Below are 24107 nucleotides of genomic sequence, written 5' to 3' on the forward strand. Positions count from 1 at the left end.
TTGTCTCAAGAGTAGGAGATAGAATAGATAGACTTTTGAGTGACAGATAAGTTCAAGTCTCCACATACCTTTTAGTCTATGAAGATGCACCAGTTCATTGAGTAGTCCTTCATCTTGTATGATGATTGCCATGGAGTTCTTGATCTCAACTACACTTTCTATCCTAGTCCGAGACCTTTAGCTATGTAGGCTAGAAATCAAGACTTATAGTTTTGATCACTAACATTGACAAACATGCTTGAGATAGCAACGCATGCGAGTTCAACCGAGCAATGCTCTAACAATCTCCCCCTTTGTCAATTTTAGTGGAAAAACTATTAATACATATGGAATACAAAAAATAAACAAATTAACTTTTGTAGCTCCTATTCCACATGCCTAATCTTCAACATTACTCGAAATCTTCGTCACTTCCAAGTACTCCAATGATCCCAAAGGTTGTAAGTTTAGCATCATCGTTGTTGAAAATCCGTAGCTATAACAATAAGAAAAAAATAGTTCTCAATCATTGTTATACAATGTCATAGTATCATTACACATCGTCAAAGTTCAATTGTATCACAAACTTCAACAACAATACTATGGTGATATGTGTCACTCCCCATTAGTCAATACTCCATCTCACATGGAAACCACTCCCCCTTACATAATGATCCGAAAACCATATATATTTGTAGTGTGAACTACATATTAATTCTCCCCTTTTTTGTCAATAAAATTGGCAAAGGTACAAAAACGGGATCCTAATGAAATTTCCGAAAGAGACATTTCTTGACCAAAAGAAAGCAAAAATATCAACTTGTTCTTTAGATGCAATCATAAAGCCGAAGCTAAATGCATTCATCAAGGAGTTTATAAAGATACAAGATAACCCCTATAATATTCCACAACCGCACTCTCCACAACGCTATGGCAATTAACCGCAAGTTCAAAAGAACTCTCCCCCATTAAATGTCATTCCCGAAAGAACAACAAGAGCGACCTTAATTTCGAAAGAAAACAAGGATTTCTTTGGACATAACAAATCACATACAAGTATGAATTTGAATCCAAAATGTTAAATTAAATTAACCACAAGAGAACCCATGATTAATTTAATCGACAAATGCTCAAACATAAGTGAACTTATGGAGACTTAAAAAATACAATTAGATTAATCACAAGAGAACCCATAATTAATCTAATTGAAATACACAACCAAACTAATCACAAAAGTAATCAATTTAATTGGTCATGCTCGACATAAGAAAAACTTACGGAGCAACAACTAAATAACCAAACAAGATGATTAACTTAGTTGAAAATGCTCGACATAAAGTACCTCACGGAACAACAACATAGCTAATCAAAAAATAATCAACTTGATTGTTTAATGCTCAACATAAGACACTTTACGGAGCCTCACATTAATACATAAAATATGGATTAGGGAAGATCAATTAATGCAGAATACTCAAGGATTCATTCTATTTTCCATCACTATATGCACAATGACATACGATAGACATAATCCTTGCAAACAAAAGATTTTAACCTATCTTCCATCAAAGATTGACAATATAGGCTTAACTTTTGTATTTTTTAAAAGTCCATTCATTCTTTTATCAATACATGCATATCGACATACGAAAGACTTTACTTTTGACAAGATATGGGACGGTCAAGTTCACGGACGTAAACACACACATCCCATAACAATATTGCAATATATAAAACCATAAAGATTAATACTGCAAAAATCATCTTCCAAACAAGTTTAGAATTTAAACCAATAAATCTAAAAACATGAAGATGAAAACATTGGACATAACTATGTGTAATCACAATAATGGCTATTCCAAACTCTAGTTATTCTTCTAATAAAAACAGAAAATAGAAGATTTACTAGACAATAAGAAACTCCTATAGAGAACATGATCTGAAAAACACTAGATCTGGTAAGCAACCAGAGATTGAACATGGACGAGCTCATCAGATGCTTTCTTCAGTTCGTTTTTAAAAAACTCAAGATTCCTTGTTGCAATTCCGAGTTGTTCACGAACGACTTCAAAATCTTGAAGAATATTTCCTACCAATTTTGATGATATTTGAACTGGTAGTTTGTTTTCATGATCAATGGCATGAAGGCATGTTATGAAAACAGGATTCTCGTGAAACTCGATTGTCTTCCCTTCTTTGACTTCATCATCTTTGTTTCTTCCATTCATTGTGCACACCAAATTGGTAAAACCCTTTGACCTTTCAGAACAGTGTAACACAGGATGACACCCAAGTATATAAATACGTTCCATGGAAAACCCGAGGAAACTTGTACACGTTCATGTGGGCCAGGAGTTCGTGCACGGGTGGTCACGACCTTAAGATGTGACCAAAAGAAGAATGGAGTTCGAAAGTCATGATAAATAGTTGAAAACCAACTATTTAGAGGAAGTACACGCAAATAAGAGAAATATTCTCAAGGACAAAAAATCATGATTATCTACAAGAGAGAAACTGGAGCGAAGCTCAACAGAATTTAAAGATCAAAAAAGAACAAGAAGAGAAAAAATACAACCTCGACAACACTTCTCAAGACACACTTCTTGAGAACAATGAGAATTCTTCGTAAATTAAAAGAGGGATGTTGTATTGGGCAGTCACGGTGTATTAGGATGAGTATTTTGCGCATCAATTTTGACTTCTTCTTTTTCTCCTTTCAGAAGGATTTAGAGACAAATCACATGACATAGTTGAAGGAGTTTTATTAAGAGAGGAACTAGGAGTACCTGAGTCAATCGCTTTCCATGATTTTTTGATGCCCCGTTTGAGTCTGTTTATGCTTACCTTTAATTCTGAGACTCGATTATTGATATGTAAGCAATCTGGAGCTGAACTCTTGGAATTGCGGCCTTATCCAGGGAGAGACAAGAAACTTGACTTTTCTTTCTTTCTCCTATGTCTTTTCCTCTTTTCAGAGTTATTTAATAAGTCAATTACTCTTCGACCATTCTTCCTTCTACCATTTTTCGTTTCAAAAGCACAATTAAGAAAAGACTTATCATAGTAGTTTTATTGATTTTCGAAGGTGCCTTTTACTCCAATAATGTGAGAGAGCGGTTTGATAAATTCTTTAGACATCCATGCAGGCATGTTGTGATGTTTTTCATTCCTTAAACGAAACCGACATCTTCGCTCAGAATGTCCTTTCTTTCCGCAGAAATAGCAGTTAAAGGATTTATTCTTAACCGTTCTCGTGTGAGTATATTTGGAAGAAGTAGACTCCTTGTTTTTAGGTGCATTACTAGCTGCGAAAGTTTTTCCACATGAAGAATTATCAATAGCCTTAACAAAGTTGATATTACCAGTTTTCGGAGTGTCTATTCCTTTATAGCCCAGACCACGTGTATCACGATGTTTTTTACATGCTCCAATCATAGAAGGCAATTTTGTAGAGCTATAATTGAATCTTTTCAGACTCTCTTCCAGTGATTTCACTTTATCAAGAGAAACTGCAAGGTCAGTCTCCAAGGAATTTTTTGGGCAAGAAGACTAAGTTCTTTGTCATCAAAACATTTTTGTTGAGAGTCATATCCTGCTTTAGATTATACAAGTTTCTCTTCCAACAAGAAGTATTTTTGATAAACATTATCACATTCAAGTGACTTCATACGTAGGTTTTCCTCAGAATCCTTGAGGATCGATTCGTTAGAACGATTCGAAAAATAAACACCCGCGTAACATCTTCTCAACTTCTTGTTTTCTCGACAGAGAGGAGTCAGAAGAGGTGAGACATGAGAAGTTGTAATCTTCTTCATATTCCACGAATCCGTAAACTTAACATACTCTGAGACTTCCTCATCAACATCTCTATCAATATCTGAATCACCTTTATCAGAAAGTTCATCCAACTGTTCTTCTAGGAGAGTTTCTAAATCAACAGTTTTTACATCAAGAGAATGTTTAGATATTGACTTAGATGTGACAGTTCTCTCAGGTGAATCCAAGCTTTTAGAAACATCTGGTAATTTCTGAACTGGTACGTTATTAGAGATAGATTCGTCCATAATCAGATCGCTACAAACACAGACATGTAACGTCTTGAACGTGTTTGCCTGCTCTGATACCAATTGAAAAAACAGGGGTACAACAACCACACCCAACAATTCGATTAGCAATCTGTATGGAAAAACTCCAATATACTTTCTAGAGAATCAACTAGACAGTCAGACTCAATCTAGATAAAAGTATATCAAAGAGTTTATATCTCAATCTCTCGATTTGATCTTTACACAAGCAAATAGAAATCTGCGAGTCTTTATCAAAGAGAGATAACTTGGATGGTACCAAAGACCAATATCCAAGTGTCAATCAATTTAAATCAACAACCAAAAGGTCGGATATTCTAATTAATTGAACAACACACAACCTGTGATATTTCAATTATATAACAAAATATAATGCGGAAAAGAAATAACACAGACACCAAAATTTTGTTAACGAGGAAACCGCAAATGCAGAAAAACCCTGGGACCTAGTCCAGATTGAACACACACTTTATTGAGCCGCTACAGACACTAGCCTACTCCAAATTAACTTTGATCTGGACTATAGTTGAACCCCAATCAATATCACACTGATCCAAGGTACAGTTATTCTCCTACGCCTCTGATCCCAGCAGGATGCTACGTACTTGATTCCCTTAGCTAATCTCACCCACAACTAAGAGTTGCTACGATCCAAAGTCGAAGACTTTAATAAACAAATTTGTATCACACAGAAAAGTCTACGGTAATAGATAAATTCGTCTCCCATGAATATACCTACGAGTTTTGTTCCGTCTTTTGATAAATCAAGGTGAACAGGAACCAATCAATAAACCGGTCTTATATTCCCGAAGAACAGCCTAGTATTATTGATCACCTCACAATAATCTTAATCGACACAGCGAAAAAAGATATTGTTGAATCACAAACGATGAGACGAAGTGTTTGTGATTACTTTTCTATCTTGCCTATCGGAGATATAAAATCTCGAGCCAATTATTAGAATCGTACTCGTAGCGATAGAAGATGCAAGATCAGATCACACAACTACGATAAAAGTAGTATCGGTCTGGCTTCACAATCCCAATGAAGTCTTTAAGTCGTTAACCTGGTTTAGAAGAAGAAACCAAAGGTTAAGGGAGAATCGACTCTATCTATGCAACTAGTATCACATGTAAGGTGTGGGGATTAGGTTTCCCAGTTGCTAGAGTTCTCCCTTACATAGTTTTCAAATCAGGGTTTGCAATCAATGTTAGCTTGGTAACAAAGCATTCAATATTTTTTGTTAGATGAAAACCTTATTAGATTCAAGCTAATATTTCTCAACCGTTGGATCGAAAACTTAGCTTGGTACACACAAGTGAAATGTCCAATTTTGGGTTTACGAACCGTTCCCAAACATTAACATTTGTTGGTTCAACAATAGTTAACCAAATGGTTAGCCATATGATTACTTTCATATCAACCATATTCTTCTTCACCATAACTAGTTCAAGTGACTCAAATGAACTAGTTAGAGAGTTGTTCAATTGCTTAGATCTTATGTAACTACACAAGACACAATCGGAGCAAAAACGGTTTGATTCACTCGAATCGGTTCATGAACTTTATAGCCACGGTTTGCAAAATCATTCCTTAGTTTAAATAAACATGAGTTCAAGAATAACCGGTTTTAGATATAACCTGCTCAAGTTCGCGGACTGGGTTCGCGGACTTAAGCTCATGGAAGGGGTTCACAAACTCCAGAAGAAATTCTCGGGTCGAGAACGTCCGCCAGTTCGCAGACTTAGTACGCGGACTTGGCTCACGCCACTTCCATTTCTCTTGATCAACAAAGTTCGCAAACTTTGGTTCAAGGAATAAGGACTTATACATATATGTGTTTCCACAATAATGCTTATATTCTACCAATGGTTATGTAATCTAAACACTCATTTCAATCATTGAAACATTCTCAGAGGACGGATATAGCCGTTATTCACAGACCATTTTTCGTCAGAGTAATTTTCAAATTGATTGAAACATAACATGACTTTCGTCACTAGGTAAAGATGAATTCGGCTAAAGCGAAAGCTTACTAACACATATTTCGAGAAATAGATAGGCGAGATAAACTCGGCTCGAAATAGAAAATGTGCATAATGAAAGTCTATATATCAAAATGACTTTTGTCTCAAGAGTAGGAGATAGAATAGATAGACTTTTGAGTGACAGATAAGTTCAAGTCTCCACATACCTTTTAGCCGATGAAGATCCACCAGTTCCTTGAGTAGTCCTTCGTCTTGTATGATGATTCCCATGAAGTTCTTGAGCTCAACTACACTTTATATCCTAGTCCGAGACCTTTAGCTATGTAGGCTAGAAATCAAGACTTATAGTTTTGATCACTAACATTGACAAACATGCTTGAGATAGCAACGCATGCGAGTTCGACCGAGCAATGCTCTAATAATATGGACTGTAGTGGAACCCAACTGATCCAAGGTACAATTATGCTCTTACGTCTCTGATCCCAGCAGGATACTACACACTTGATTCCCTTATCTGATCTCACCCACAACTCAGAGTTGCTACGATCCAAAGTCGAAAACTTTAATAAACAAATCTGTATCACATAGAAAAGTTTACAGGAATAGATAAATCTGTCTACCACAGAAATACCTACAAGTTTTGTTCCGTCTTTTGATAAATCAAATTGAACAGGAACTAATTGATAAACCGGACTTATATTCCTGAATAGCAGCCTAGTATTATCAATCACCTCATAATAATCTTAATCGACGCGGCGAAAGAAGATATTGTGGAATCACAAACGTTGAGATGAAGATGTTTGTGACTACTTTTATATCTTTCCTATCGAAGATATTAATCTCAAGTTAATCGTTATGATTATACTCAAAACGATAGAATCAACAAGATCAGTTCACAAACCTACGAGAAAGTAGTATCGGTCTGGCTTCACAATCCCAATGAAGTCTTTAAGTCGTTAACCTGGTTTTCAAGAAGAAACCTAAGGTTAAAGGATAATCGACTCTAGCTAATACAACTAGTATCACACAGGAGGTGTGGGGATTAGGTTTCCCAGTTGCTAGAGTTCTCCCTTATATAGTCTTTCAAATCAGGGTTCACAATCAATGTTAGCTTGGTAACAAAGCATTCAATATTCACTGTTAGATAAAACCTGATTAGATTCAAGCTAATATCTTTCAACCGTTGGATCGAAAACTTAGCTTGTTACACACAAATGAAAAGCACGATTTTAGGTTTGTGTAACCGTACCGAAACATGTACATTTGTTGGTTCAATAATAGTTAACCAAATGGTTAGCGATATGAGCACTTTCATATCAACCATATTCTTCTTCACCATAACTAGGTCAAATGACTCAAATGAACTAGTTAGGGAGTTGTTCAATTGCAAGGAAATCTTATGTAACTACACAAGACACAATCGAAGCAAAAACGATTTGATTCACTCGAATCGGTTCATGAACTTTATAGCCACGGTTTGCATTTAACATTCCTTAGTTAATATAAATAAGTTCACAAACAATCGTCTTTAGATATAACCATCTTAAGTTCGCATAATTAGTTCGCGGACTTATGTTCCCGGAAGGAGTTCTCAAACTCCAGCAGATATTCTCGGGTCGAGAACTTCCGCCAGTTTGCGGACTGGGTTCGCGGACTGAGTTCACGGCTCTTGCTCTGGTTCTCTTGATCAACAAAGTTCACAAACTTCGGTTCAAGGAAAAAAGACTTATATATATATGTGTTTCCACACAATACTTATATCCAACATTGGTTATATAATCTAAACTCTCATTTCAATCATTGAAACATTCTTAGAGGACGCTATATAGTTGTTATTCATAAACCATTTTTCGTCAAAGCAATTTTCAAAGTGATTGAAACATATTATGACTCTCGTCATTAGGTAAAGATGAACTTGGCCAAAGCGAAAGCTTACCAACACATATTTCGAGAAATATATAGGCGAGATAAACTCGACTCGAAATAGCAAATGTGTATAATCAAAGTCTATATAGCAAAACGACTTTTGTCTCAAGATAGGAAATAGAGTAGATAGACTTTTGAGTGATAGATAAGTTCAAGTCTCTACATACCTTTTAGTCGATGAAGTTCCACCAGTTCCTTGAGTAGTCCTTCATCTTGTATGATGATTGCCATGGAGTTCTTGAGCTCAATTACACTTTCTATCCTAGTCCGAGACTTAGCTATAGTAGAATAGAAATCAAAACTTATAGTTTTGATCACTAACATTGACAAACATGCTTGAGATAGCAACGCATGCGAGTTCGACCGAGCAAAGCTCTAACATATGTTACCAGGCGATTTTCACATGATCATCTTTTGACTTTCGTCAAGAATTATGATGAACGTAGTTAAAGCAAAAAGCTTTCCAACAGATATTTCGAGAAAGATATAAGCGATTTAAACTCAGCTCGAAATATCAAATGTGCATAATAATAAAGTATATACGAATTAGTCTCAATAGGAGATAGAATAGAATAGACTTCTAAGTGATAGATGAGTTCAAGTCTCCACATACCTTTTGTTGATGAAGTTCCTCAAAGCTCCCCTTAGTAGATCTTCGTCTTCAATCGGTGAACGTCGTGAAGTCTGAAGCTCAACTACACGTTCTATATTAATCCGAGACATAGCTACAAGTAGACTAGAAATCAAGACTTATAGTTTTGACAACTAAACTTGACAAACAAGCTTGAGATAGCAACGCTTGCGAGTTCGACCGAGCAGTGCTCTAACATAGAATTCAAAAATCAATATCCAAGATCAACTTAGTATGTACCAGAACAGTACACGAGCCGAATTCCAACAAGAACAAGTCTTGTAATCTATATTTCAAGATACGAATTCACCAGGAGAACAAGTCTTGCAGGTTCTATACAGTTTGAGTTATAGCTGTCTAGGTCATCAAATCACTTTATTATACTCTAATTATATCGAACACAAATATAATACGGAATAAAAATAAAAGCAAGACAAGGAAAACAGCACCTGCAGAAAAACCCCAGGACCTCGTCTAGCTTTGAACACCAAACTGTATTAAGCCGCTACAAACACTAGACCACTATCAGACTTCGGACTGGATTGTAGTTGAGACCAAAGTAATCCTCCAAGAAATTCATCTGCAGTCGTGAACCTTACGACTATTGAACCTCATAAGGCTATACACAATTTATTCCTTGACATCCTCTACAGAAAAATAGATGCTTCAACCTAAGTGAAGAATTTTGATACCAATCTGCCTCTAACATATAAGCCTATTTGATTTCCCTTTAGGTAATTTTGATCAAGGATTGATAATCTGTTTGTAATAGACAAAGCTAGCAAACCTTACGAATTAGGAATACTTACACTCAGTTAGCTGAGAGCCTGGATTACTAACCACCTCTCAAAAATAATCTAAAAAAATCAATGAAGAAGAGTTTTAGATATTTATATTGAGGAATTAAAAATTCTGAGATGAAGAGAACTTTGCGATTTTTATCTATCTCGCTCCTGATTGGAGATTGACGAAAACCTTAACAATCAATAAGAACAAGATCAGAATACACAAACTATCAAGGTAAAGATAGTTGTACATGGCTTCACGAATCCCTAAGTTAAGTTTTAAATCGTAAACCTAATTATGTTTCTCAGAGGAAACCTAGGAAAATAGCGGACGACTCTAGCAAATAACTATGACACAGAAGTGTCAGGGATTGTAATTCCTAGTTGTTTGAGTCTCTCTATTTATAGACCTCCAAGACTATGGGTAGCTTTGAATTCAAGATAAGATAAATTGAGATTCAGTCAAACACTTTCTCAGTTTAGATGACATTCTTATTATAAATTCATGTAAGCATGTAAGGAGTGTGTCTAAAAATTACACATAAGAATATACACTATGGTCCAGGGTACTAGAACCATGTACACTGATAGTTCATGGAAAATATCATATGAACTTATAATCACCATCGTGTTCATTTAACACTGAAGCCTTAAATCATGATTCAAAAACACAGAGCGGTTTAGTGACCAAAGATGTCTTAGAAGTGTTCATGAGAGTTGTAGCGATGCCAAACGTATTTATAAAAATAGTTTATGAGCACGTTCTTAATTCGTACTGGTAGGTATGTGTAGAGGTACACGTCCTTATGAACTGGTTCGCGAATTCGGGAATCTCGGATACGCGCGCTGGATCTACATACCCTAGGCTATTGATGAACTTAGACCCTTGGAATAAGCGTAATGGGTATTCGTGTTTCCCCCTTTATACGAATTCAGAACCTCAGGGTATGCATACTGGGTTTGTTTACCTACCTACGTTCCGGAACTCAAATTTTTAGGGTACGCGTACTGGGTATGCGTACATACCCTGTGGCCATATTTCAGTAGTTCTGAAAAACTCACTTTCATGTTTTGAAACATTCCCAATCACCATAGATATGAAATATTATTGCTTGGGAAATTTTCAAATGATCAAATTGAAACAAAGATGGTTCTTTGAATAATAAATTGTTCTTAACTAAGATTGCTAAGGATCTTTGAACATCCATTGATTGGATAATATTTCGAAATATTTAACAAGACAAGCTTGGCTCGAAACTTCTTCTTTACGATATTAAATCCATTAAAATCATATGGCATAGCCTCATAAAGATAGAATGGTAATGCCTTGAGTAAATAGGATGGTTCAGTCTTCACATACCTCTTTGTTGATGAAGCTCTCCAAATGTCTTCATTTGATCTCCAGTCTTCAATCTTCGAGGGATATTCAGTGATGTCTGATACTCAACTATCATACTCTAATCCTAGTTCCAGAGTTGACTTTAGTAGACTAGAACTCAACATATAGTTTTGTGCATCTAACATTGATAACAAGCTTAATATAGCAAAACTTGTGAGTGCAAACGAGCAGTGCTCTAACAAATCAAGATATAGTTTTGTTTTTATAATTTAATGTATGCCAAAGTTTATGCCCAAATTGATCCCATCTCTTAAACATCATATACTAACGCTGAAAAAGCGGGGGTCTAACAACACCATCCAATATTTCGCTTAGCAATCTGTATGGACAAACTCGAATATACTTTTAAGAGAATCAACAAGACTCAATCAATTAAAAGTATATCAACGAGTTTACATCTCTCTCTTGATTTGATTTCCTTAAACTGAAACTGCGAGTACTAATCAAATACAAGGAATAACTTGGATGGTACCAAAGACCAATATCCAAGTGTCAATCAATATTAATCAACAACCATTAGGTCGGATTCTCCAATTGATTGATCTAACGCACAACCTGTATTATTTCAATTATAAAGATAAAACAATATAATGCGGAAATTGAAATAACACAGACACCATAAATTTGTTAACGAGGAAACCGCAAACGCAGAAAAACCCCGGGACCTAGTCCAGATTGAATACACATTGTATTAAGCCGCTACAGACATTAGCCTACTCCAAGCTAACTTCGGACTGAACTATAGTTGAACCCCAATCAGTCTCCCGTTGATCCAAGGTACAGTTGTACTCCCTACGCCTCTGATCCCAGCAGGATACTGCGCACTTGATTCCCTTATCTGATCTCTCCCACAACTAAGAGTTGTTACGACCCAAAATCGCAGGCTTTAACAATAAACAAATCTTTCTCACACAGACAAGTCTATCAAAGGATCAATCTGTCTCCCACAGAAAAACCCTAAAAGTTTTTGTTCCATCTTTTGATAATAATCAAGGTGAATAGGAACCAATTGATAATCCAGTCTTATATTCCCGAAGAACAGTCTAGATTAATCAGTCACCTCACAACAATCTTAATCGTATGGTACCGAAACAAGATGTCGTGGAATCAAAAACAATGAGACGAAGGTGTTTGTGATTACTTTTTATATCTTGCCTATCAGAGAACTCTCACGATATCTAGCCAATCAATATGATTGTACTATTACGATAGAATATGCAAGATTAGATCACACAACTACGATAAAAGTAGTATCGGTCTGGCTTCACAATCCCAATGAAGTCTTTAAGTCGTTAACCTGGTTTTAGAAGAAGAAAACCAAAGGTTAAAGGAGAATCGACTCTAGCAGAGAAACTAGTATCACACGAACGTGTGGGGATTAGTTTTCTCAATGCTAAATGTCTCCTTTATGTAGTCTTCAAATCAGGGTTTTGCCTTAGCTACAAAGCAATCAATATTCACCGTTAGATGAAAACCTGATTTAGATTCAAGCTAATATTTCTCAACTGTTAGATCGAAAACTTAGCTTGTCATACACAAATGACTGTACGCTTCTAGGTTTGTTAACCGCACCCAAACGTGTACATTGTTGGCTCAACAATAGTCTACCCAAAGAGGTTAACCATATGAGCGTTTCATACCAACCATGTTCTTCTTCACCATAACTAGTTCAATTGACTCAAATGAACTAGTTAAGAGAGTTGTTCAATTGCAAGGAAATCTTATGTAACTACACAAGACACAATTGAAGCAAAGATGATTTGATTCACTCGAATCGGTTCACGAACTTTAATAGCCACGGTTTGCAAATACATTCCTTAGTCTTTTAAGATTAAGTTCAGAAATCATCTTTAGATATATAACCTTCTCAAGTCCGCAGACTAGGTTCGCGGACTTAAGACACCAGATAGAGTTTACAAACTCCAGCAGAAATTCTCGGGTTCAAGAACTACGCCGGTTCGTGGACTGGGTTCGCGGACTTGGCTCACGCAAGTAGTTTGTCAACTCCAGCAGAAATTCTCGGGTTTGAGAACTTCGGCTGTTCGCGGACTGAGTTCGCGGACTTGGCACTTTCCATACTTCCGGTTCTCTTGATCAACAAAGTTCGAAAACTTCGGTTCAATGAATCCATTGGTTATGTAATCTAAACTCTCATTCCAATCATTGAAACATTCTTAGAGGACGTTATATAGTTGTTACACTATTTCTCGTCAAAGCAATTTTCAAAGTGATTGAAACATTCATGACTTTCGTCACTAGGTAAAGATAAACTTGGTCGAAGCGAAAAGCTTACCAACACATATTTCGAGATATAGATAGGCGAGGTATACTCGGCTTGAAATACCAAATGTGTATGATCTAGTCTATATATATAGCATACGACTTTTGTCTCAAAGAGTAGGAGATAGAATAGATAGACTTTTGAGTGACAGATAAGTTCAAGTCTCCACATACCTTTTTGTCGAGAAGTTCCACCAGTTCCTTGAGTAGATCTTCTTCTTGTATGATGAATCGCCATGAAGTCCTTGAGCTCAACTACACTTACTATCCTAGTCTGAGACTTATCTATAAGAGACTAGAAAATCAAGACTTATAGTTTTGATCACTAACATTGACAAACATGCTTGAGATATCAACGCATGCGATTTTGACCGAGCAGTGCTCTAATAAACGCGATTTCGATTTATCCTTCAATCACGCAAATGGTTTACCAATTGACATTTACCAATTGACTTATACTACAATGTGGTACATGAAAAACTCAAGACACGAGGAGTTTTGTTAACGAGGAAAACTGCACCTGCAGAAAAACCTTGGTACCTCATCCAGATTTGAACACTAAACTGTATTAAGTCGCTGCAGAGTGCAGACACTAGCCTACCATCCGACTTCAGACTGGAATGTAGTTGAGACTGAATTAACCCTCCAAGCAATTCAGTTGCAATCGTGTTATTTAGGTCTCTTGAACCTCGCTAGCTCTATGCAATCTATTCTCTTAGGTGAAGTCCTTTATACCCTAAGAGTTGCTTCAACCTAAGTGAAGACATTTGATACCAATTTGCCTCTAACATATAAGCATATTTGATTTCCCTTTTGATTTTTCGATCTGGGTTTGAAAATATGTTTGCAATAGACAAAGTCTAGCAAACTTCGCGAATCTGAAACACTTACACTCAATTAGCTAAGAAGCCTGGATTACTAACCACCTCTTAAGAACAATATAAACAAATCAATAAAGAAGAGTTTTATATATCTATTTCGAGGAATCAAAAAGTCTGAGATGAAGAAAACTTAGCGATTTCTATCAATCTCGTTCCTGATCGAATATTGATGAAAACCTCAATGATCAATACGAACAAGATCAGGATACATGAACTATCAGTTAAAATACAGTCGGACCTGTCTTCACGAATCCCTTAGTGAAGTCTTTAAATCGTAAACCTAAATATGTTTCTCAGAGGAATTCTAGGTTAATAGAGGAAGACTCTAGCAAGTAGCTAGGACATAAAAATGATGGGGATTGAGAAGTTTTATTGCATGAGTTTATCTATTTTTAGATTTTCAAGGCTTTAGGTAGCTTTAAATTCAAGCTAAGATAACTTGAGATTCTAGAAAAAACTTTCTCAGTTTATTGGAAATTCTTGTTAGGAATTCATGTAAGTATGTGAGAAGTTGAAAATACGAGGGTACCCAAATACACCACAATCTTTTTGTTTCAACCTATAAGTCCTCTGCCGATGTGATCGTCTATTGACAGAGTCGAGACAATACGACAATTCGGTTCACACTTCGTGTGATCGTCTATGGATACGATATCGAGATAATACGACAACAAGATAACTTGTGTGATTGACTACGGATACAAGATCGAGACAATACAACAACGAAGTATGTTACTTGAAAATAGGTTCGGTAATAAACAAACTCTATAGGATCACTATCAAGTAATGGGGAGTTAACGTATACGTGTATTTTACTTTATTATAATAAACAATTATAATGCGGAAATCAAAGTAAAAGACACATCAAGATTTTGTTAAAGAGGAAACCGCAAATGCAGAAAAACCCCGGGACCTAGTCCAGTTTTGAATACTCTCAGCATTAAGTCGTTATACAAAATCTAAACCAACTTTGTATAGTTGAGACCAAGCAGACTACCCCTAGCTACTTAGTTCCCTCAGTATCCCTGCGCCTTCGACTTCTAGAGTCACGTACGTGAATAGCAAGTCCTTTCGATCGTATCCCATACAACAAAGGAAGAATTTGTTTGGTAACCGCTCTAATAAATATTTGCTACAAGATATAGATGAGTCGTTGATAAAGGCTCTTCCGTAATCTAATACACTCCTTTGTCTGGTTAGATCAATCTAACTTTAACTACCGAAATAGTCAAGTATAGATTCACACTCAATCAAAATAGATCTCAAAGAGATATATTGAGAATGCCGATCTCACGCAACTAATCAATCGAATAAATCCGATTCTAGTTGGATCCCAGCCGATCAAGGTTTATGCACACAATTCACAAGATATGAAACCAATAAGAAATCTTATTCGTCTTCAAATCTTCTTTAATCTTCAATAACCTGCACAACACCACTTGAATCTCTTGTGATCAATCACGCACAGAACGTAGTCTGTTAACAATGGATTATCACAAGATGTCTTTAGATCTATCAACAGTTCTAAGATCCCATCGATACTTTGATCTAGTCTGAGTGAATCTTATATCAGAAGAGAAGATTCTCAAGAATAAACAAACTAGGTGCAATTAAAGTTTCAACAACCATTAGTCAATCAAATCAATCAAAAACTAATAACACTGCAATTATCTAGTTTCCCACCAACGGTACTCATAGAGATTCTTGATCCCACAAAAGTCTTTAAACGAGCGGTCGTAACCTAATTAGGATACTTTCCTCCCCGAATAGACGACTCCACCAGAAACAACAAGAAATGAAATTTTCCCGGCTCTTAGGATAGTTTGCTAGAAATGCAAACTTAGGTATTTATACACCAAGGATGTTTGGACACCAAGGAATTTCCAAAATCGAAGATATTCTCAAGATATGCAATGAATGGCAAATTAGGTTTTCCTAGTTCCAATAAATGCTTGTCCAATATTTCTGAAATCTCTCAATAGAAAATCTCCAATTAGTAAATTCACATTACTAACTTTTATTCTCTAGAGATATGCATTAATTGCTGGTAACTAAAGCATATAAAACCAAAAACTTTAATTAAAAGATTCTTAATTTATTTCGGCACAGGATCACCTTGAGTACTAATGAATATCTTTGAACAACAAATGATAGGAGTTACTGCTCGTGTTCAAAGTATGTTGACATCTTTTCACTGCAAATCCTTATTTCATATTTACATGGATTTGCATTATTGGAATCGGTTATAGTGTTATACCACACTTCCAAACAAGTTTAGAATTGGTTCGCCTGTTTTCCAAGACTACTATGTGATTGATCAAATACCAAATCACATACATGGGTTCAATCGGTTCTACCAATCTCTAGGATCGGTTATACCTAATTATGGAAACACTTGTGATTGTTCACACCAATTACAAGGATCGTTTCCATCTACACATGGTATTACTTGTGATCGGTCACACCACCGGTCACACCAATTACAAGGATCGGTCACACACACACTCATGATCGGTTACACCAATTACTAGGATCGGTCACGCCGATGACAAGAATCGATCATACCATCACATAGTGATTACTTAGGATCGGTTACATCAATTAATAAAAACCATTCATACCAAATTATAAGTCAGGCATTGTGATTAGTTATACCAAGATACATAACCTAAGTTAAGATTGGTTCTACTATCTCACACATATTGGTCATCCAAAGATTTGCAATGAATAGCCGGGCCAATAAGCCTAATAATTTTCCTTTCGATTCACGAAACAAGTTCATGAATTTAGTTCCTTTTAAACAAATGTAAAACATTGTTTCCTAGGATGAAATCTTCACCATAGCCAATTCACATAATTATAACAATATATACAAGATTATGTCGATGTCATATCTACGAAGTTCAAAAGATAAGCGTTATACTTCGTAGTCTAATTGTCTAATACTATGATCATGTCACATCACTAGAGTATTATACAATATGTACAGTATATATAGCTTCGCAGTTATGTTTTCAATATAGCACGACTTGAAAGATACGTTAGGAAAGAAACGGTTCAAATCAATATTACTAACCTCAAGTGGAAGGATGATGTCGTCGTTATAGTTCGTTACTTCTTCACACTCTTCAGGTCTTCAGGTTAATACTTGTATGTCTCAACATTCCTAGAATTTCTAGTCTAACCTAAACGAAGTTGAGTTTAGTATTTAATCAAGCGACTCTAGATGAGTTTTGATACTAAAAAATGACAACTAAACTTGACATACCAACGCTTGGTGAGTTCAACCGAGCTATGATCTAACATACGTTCTCCTTGAAATCACACAGAAGCATATACACTATGCTTCAGGGTTCGGGAAACCTGTAAAATGACTGTTCATGAAAAATATGTCTTATGAACGTACAAGAATTAATCACGTTAATTAATACTCAAGACTTAAACCATGATTCATAACATAAAGTGATTTAGTGAACAAAGTTGTCTTAGAAGTGTTTATGAGAGTTGTAGCAAAGCCAAACATATTTAGGAAAATAGTTTATGAGCATCCGCTTAGTTCGATACTGGGTTGGTATGTGTATAGGGGTATGCATAACTATAGACCAGTCCGTGAACTCAGACTGTTAGGTTATGCGTACAAGATATTTGTACCCTTAGCTATTCACGAACTCAGATTCTTGGGGTACGCGTATTGGGTATGCGTACCTCCCTCCCATTCACGAACTGCGTACTAGGTATGAGTACCTACCCTATGTCCAGAATTTCCGTAAGTTCTGAAACTCTTCTTAAACATTTGAAACATTTATAATCGTCATAGATGATACATATCATTGCTTGGGATTTTTTCAAATGATTAACATGACACAGAAATAGTCCATGAACTATAAATTATTCTTAACCAAGATTGTTAAGGATCTATAAGCATCAATTGCTTGAATCATATTTCAAGAAATTTATCAAGACAAGCTTGGCTCAAAAATTATTCCTTGCAATATTGAATCTACTAAAGTCATACGACATAGTCTCAAAAGATAGAATGGTTACTGTCGTGCGTAAATAGGATGGTTTAATCTTCACATACCTCTTTGTCGATGAAGTTCTTCAAATGTTTTCTTTTGATCTTTAGTCTTTAATCTTTGAGGGTTATTCAGTGATATCCGATACTCAGTTACCATACTCTAATCCTACTCCGAGACTTGACTTTAGCAGACTAGAAATCAATATATCGTTTTTCGCAACTAATACTGCGCAACAAGCTTGAGATAGAAAAAATTGCGAGTTCGACAGAGCACTGCTCTAACAACGTAGATGTTTTATTATAGGTGATAACACTGATGAATCTTGTATGTTAATTTGATCCATATTAATACAAATATATTTTTTCGCCATTTGTTTTTCATTTCTCAACTAAACGAACCTAAATGAAAATTCAGAAGGCATATGTCAAAAAATCATGATGAAAAGACCTTATAATAAATATTATTCATCAATGCTAGCTAAGAGCAAGGGATATGAGATAGAATGTATCCCTTTCAAAATGAAAAAGAAACATGATATAGTGTATTTGTGAATATGGGAAAGGTAGGAGGGAGAATAACAGTGAGGCTGAGGAAAATAAGTAAACGGAAAAAAAAGATTGGCGGCTAAACATCACGCGCACTATCCTTTTTTTTATTTTTGTAGGATTCCGTTGTCTTTTAGAGATTTTTAGTTGGGGCGACTAAGAGGTTGATGATCACCTGCTCAGATTCTACTTTCATACACTCCTTCGATTAAAAGAGTGTTTGGTAGAATCTAGGGAGAGGCGGTCTTCCCTCAACCCACAGTGACACCAAATTTGATCAAATTTGGCGATCTCCTTCAATTTGAGTGAGGACACTCACTCCATAGGCCTTGCTTTAATTCAATATTTGTATGTTTGTTTAATTTGAGTGTTTCAAGTTCGAAAACAAAAATAAATATTCAACCAAATTCAATAATGAACAACCACATATTACTAAATGTCGGATTTTGTTTGAGCATACCTTTTTTTCTTATTCTTTTCTGTTCGAATATTGTTGATTTTTTTAATCTATATGATTCGATATGTTTTCATATAAATGTATGTATTATTAGAAATTATTTACTTTACAACCATAACATAGTATATAGATACCTTCCCGAATTCAATAAAGTATGGTCAAATATGTTATAACTATGATTTATTTGTTCCTAGATTATATATATTCATAAAAAAACATTTAGATATTAAAGTTCAGTTGTTTCTAATAGATTTTTTTTAAGCGTGTATTTTCAGGAGAGTCCAATCCTGTATTTTACAAAATCAGCTGGAAATATCATTACCAACATCTCTGTTTGACGAGTGCGAATTCGTGCACACTCCTTAACGAGTGTATATTTCACATTTCAATCTCTACCCTTGATTTAATTTAGGGAGTTATGTAGCGAGGGTCGTGATTCTAAACATGGAGGGTAATGGGGTCATCAGTTAAATAATCAACCAATCAGAAGAATATGTGAAATATACACTCGTTAGAGGAGTGTGAACAGATTTGAACTATCTCACAAATCGATATCCAAAATCAGTATCCAAGGTCAATGATGATTGGGTGATTTGATCCGCTAGTTGGCAAAATGTAGTCCCTACGATCGGTTTTCATTCGAGTGTTATGGAAAATAACACCAAAACGTGGACTGGAGATAGTGTCACTCTGGAATGTCAAACACATCATAATCCATAACTATAAGACCTTGAATCTAAAGCCAATGTTTAATGACACTTAAACTTGGTAAAAAGTGTCAAATTGTCAACTGGATAATATTTATGTACAAAGGACCGATGAATCTACCACTACCACGCTCACAAGCGCCTAAGATGATCTAGACTGGAGACTATAATCCTTGGCTAGGGCCATTAATGATATGTTTATCCAAATGGGAAATGTTGGAATTTCCATCTAAACGATGAAAATCAGTATCGAAGTCCGTGAAAATTATCTAATCAATAAAAATGAAAACACCCCATTTATTACACCTTGATGGCTTTATCCAAAAACTAAAAACTTCTCTTTAACTTGCAAGTTTAGTAAGTCTGTGAATCAGCCTTGTGAAGAGCCAAAAGACGGACCTTCTACAAATAGTGACCGGATGATGATACACTTGGACTCTTCTCTAAAAATGTAAATGCATTTGTTTTCATTCCAAGTATATATACCGTTTTCTTTATCCATTAAACATAACATTTATAGTGTAAAATCCATAAATGACATTTTCCTCTGTGCAGTGGTGGGTTGTTGAAAGAGCTTTCAATGACACCTTCACACTTTTCAACCATCTTCTCCACTCTCTCATCATAATCCTCTTCTTCCTTCCCCATAGCTAAAATCCTCCCTTTTAAACTTCAGAAAGAAAGAGATCGACCCTTTTCTTTAACCAACGACAATAAAAACAACCCCCATAGACCCAAACTCATGAGTGACCGATTCCGCATTTTGTTTGAATATTGAGTTTTCTTTGTCTCCATAACTTGGTACTTTTTGAACACGAGCCGTATGTGCTCTTTTCTTCGTACCTATAAATACCAACTCAGACTTGTATCTTCTTTACACTTATCCTGTTATTCTCTCCTTCTTCACTGACTTTATATTAGTTTCAGTTTCTAATACTACGAAATGGCAACTACTCAAGATCAGATCCCTAATGGAAATCACCAATCAAATGGATCCGTTGTTGTCAATGTTAAAGATTCAGAAATTCAGCAAAATCATCAACTTGATCATTCTAATTCTCAAACTGATTTCAAAGAATCTTCAAACTCTGTTCTTTGTGTTCCTTTCTTACAAAAGGTTCGTCTTCTCTTCTCCTCCATCTTAATTTGTATATGTAATTACGATTCTGCTGAATTCATTCATCTTTACACAAACCCTTTGAAACACAGTTTGATTTTTCATCTGAATTCATAAAAATTGTCTTAATTTTAGGGTGAACTTCCGCAATCATGACCGAAAATCTTTACAGCCCCCGCTGTGTTTTTTGGTCCACATGCATGCAATTAATTAACAAAATCTTTTCCTTAATTAAATTCAATTAAAGTGCACAGCAATTTTAGTAAAATATCATTAGATAACCTTATCTGACATTTTTTTCTTTTGTGATCATGTACATTTTTGACACAGATGCTTGCAGAAGTATTTGGAACATATTTTCTAATATTTGCGGGTTGTGGATCAGTAGTAGTGAATCTTAGCAATGACAAAGTAGTAACACTTCCCGGTATATCCATAGTTTGGGGTTTGGTTGTGATGGTCATGGTTTACTCCGTGGGTCATATTTCCGGTGCTCATTTCAATCCGGCCGTTACTATTGCCTTTGCTACCGTTCGGAGATTCCCATGGAAACAGGTATGTCGTTTAACTAGCATTGTTATTGGATGCGTGAATGAATCGACAATATCTTTGGGTCCTCTGAATATGAAATTGGTTTTTTGTTGACTAAAATAGTAGTAAAATTAATTGTTTTCTTACTTGGAATAGACAAGGAAGGATTTTAAATTTTAAAGGATTTCTTGCTTGATTTTACGTGATTTCATCTGTATTAATTTAAGTTTTGTGATTTTTGGAAATATTTAAGAACTTCATTGATCCCTGCTATCGTCCCATTCATAAGGGATGGGCTACTCAATATTCAACCTTTCAGTATATTCCTAATTGGGGTACCCCATAGTAATTGAAGGTCCCATAACATGCATTTTGGGGGTGCAAGTGTATTGTATAATGTACATATGGGTGGGGTTTAGTCAGATATATGACATCCGAAATCTACAATAAAAAGGCATATAATGAGAAGTAGCTGGTTGTTGGCTTGTTAGTTGTTGCGACCTGCAAGTCCCACCTTGTGAACATCATAGAATTAAATATCCAAGGCCATACCCCATATTTGACTATGTATAATTTCTGTATAATTTTTTATGATAGCCGTGTTGTCGTCTGGATTAATCCAAATGAGTCTACGTTGTCCTATGCCCCATTAACCGTGGGAGGGATAAACAACTCATGTTGTCGTATGGTCACCAAAGAAATTAGGGAAGTCAGCAATAACTCCTTGTACTTGGTTAAATTCATGACAACCCGACGACTTTTGATTTCCAAACCTTCAATTTTATGTAGTATCTTTTTGTTTATTTAACAGATATGTCTTTTGAAGTTGGTTATATGATTATGAATGTCCATTCTGTAGGTACCAGCATATATATTTTGTCAGGTCCTGGGATCAACATTAGCAAGCGGAACCTTAAAACTGGTATTTGGAGGAGGGAAACATGAGCTTTTCTGCGGCACCTTACCTGCTGGATCAGACCTTCAAGCTGTGGTTCTTGAATTTATCATCACCTTTTATCTCATGTTTGTGATATCTGGTGTAGCCACTGATAACCGTGCAGTAAGTACTTTTTTACTCCACTGTAATTTTTAACTTGCACTGAAATTTACATATTGAATTATGACGTGAACACACATTTTTTAAGTAAACAAAGACTATTCCGATTTCATACTTATCACGATTATATATATTCATACCAAAATTCCTACTTTACATGTATTAGTCAAACATCACTGTTTTCACATGTCAATCCTAATAAAAAAGAAAGAACAAAAATGGTCTTCATTTTCACATGTAGAACCCTGTTTCACGTGTATTATGCTTTGTATTATAGAGTAGATAGACTTCATAAAGATATAGTATTCCTGGATTAATCCTAGTTTGCAACCTAAATGAAATAAAATCAGAATTCCGTATCAAATAGAATCAAATCTATAGTAGTTTACAGCATTATTTTGTTTTCATGTGTACTGCAGATTGGAGAACTTGCCGGCCTTGCAGTAGGTGCAACAGTGTTGCTAAACGTGCTTTTTGCCGGGTATATTCCCACTAAATCAATTAAAATCTTCTTGAGAAAACTCTTTTGTTGAAAGTTTAACTTAGGTGTATTCTCAATTTTGGTGCAGGCCGATTACGGGGGCGTCAATGAACCCAGCACGAACAATGGGACCAGCTATAGTTTACGGACAGTACAAATCGGTTTGGGTTTACATGGTTGCACCTACAGTTGGAGCAATATGTGGTGCTTGGGCATACAATATAATTCGCTTCACAAACAAGCCATTACGGGAGATTACTAGAAGTGGTTCGTTCCTTAAAAGCGTTAGAAAATGACATCGTCAACCACCGATGATATATACGTAATGTAACAACTCTCTACATGTTTAGAAGGGTTTGGGTGGTTCCTTTTACTTGTTCATTTTTGTTTCTTCTTAGCTTATGAGTGGATGTAATAATCATCATTTGTCTTCAGCTTTTAAAGTGCTCTTTTGGTTTGGTGTTCTTGTATGTAATCCTTTCCTGTGTTCATAGGATTGCCTTAAATGGTTAAAGAAATAGTTTATCTAGTTAACTGTCTTTTTCGTTTTGTTTCTCAGTTGGTAATTCTGTTTCTTGTTGTTATAAGTTGCTCTCATAGAATGAACTTTCAAGGACAAGTGCGCACTCAAAGGAGTTATTGGCTTATTGCATATCTTCACCACAAAACTTTTAACAAATTCCAAAGGCTCTCAAACTGAGACACTGAGTTGCTACTCGGTGAACCACCACTGGCCAAGGCATAACATACAACATTATTGTGATTAAGTTTCTCAGATTGATTTAGCGACTTTGGAGACTGGAGAGAAAAAGAATCGTGATTTAGGGGGGAAGGAATTACGTGGTGGGGGGGGGGGGGGGGGGGGGGGGGGGGGGGGGGGGGGAATTAGGTGACTCGGCATGGTTATGAGAAAAAAGTTGAAGCTATCCCTTATAAGTTGAACGGTTAAATACCAAAAATGCATCCAACTTCTCACTCTCCTTTCAGAGGGATATCAAGGACTTTGAAGCGGCAAGTAAACGAAAAACACTAGGTCAGTTTAATGAAAACAAAAGAGAAGAAGATCATTACCTGGCGCAGTTGAAATACCATTAAAGCTAGGCAGTAAAATTAAAAAATGGCAATTATAGTTTCAATCACATTAGATGCATCTTGAATCTCTAGTAATTGACAATTCTTTCATCTTGATGGAAGATGGAACATTAAAATCAACTGGGCTTCCATAACCATGCCCTTACA

General features: G+C 35.8%; 1 protein-coding gene across 1 annotated transcript; it reads left to right on the plus strand.

Moving 5' to 3' along the window:
• The first annotated feature begins 20209 nt into the window (after positions 1 to 20209).
• On the plus strand, positions 20210 to 23412 carry LOC113356359 (aquaporin NIP1-1-like). Its single transcript, XM_026599476.1, has 5 exons — positions 20210 to 20799; positions 21130 to 21354; positions 22190 to 22390; positions 22807 to 22868; positions 22957 to 23412. The coding sequence occupies exons 1-5, from the start codon at positions 20626 to 20628 to the stop codon at positions 23162 to 23164; spliced, it is 870 nt and encodes a 289-aa protein (XP_026455261.1). The 5' UTR covers positions 20210 to 20625; the 3' UTR covers positions 23165 to 23412.
• Positions 23413 to 24107: the final 695 nt, after the last annotated feature.

This window comes from Papaver somniferum, chromosome 3 (genome assembly GCF_003573695.1).
Source record: "Papaver somniferum cultivar HN1 chromosome 3, ASM357369v1, whole genome shotgun sequence".
NCBI lineage: Eukaryota > Viridiplantae > Streptophyta > Magnoliopsida > Ranunculales > Papaveraceae > Papaver > Papaver somniferum.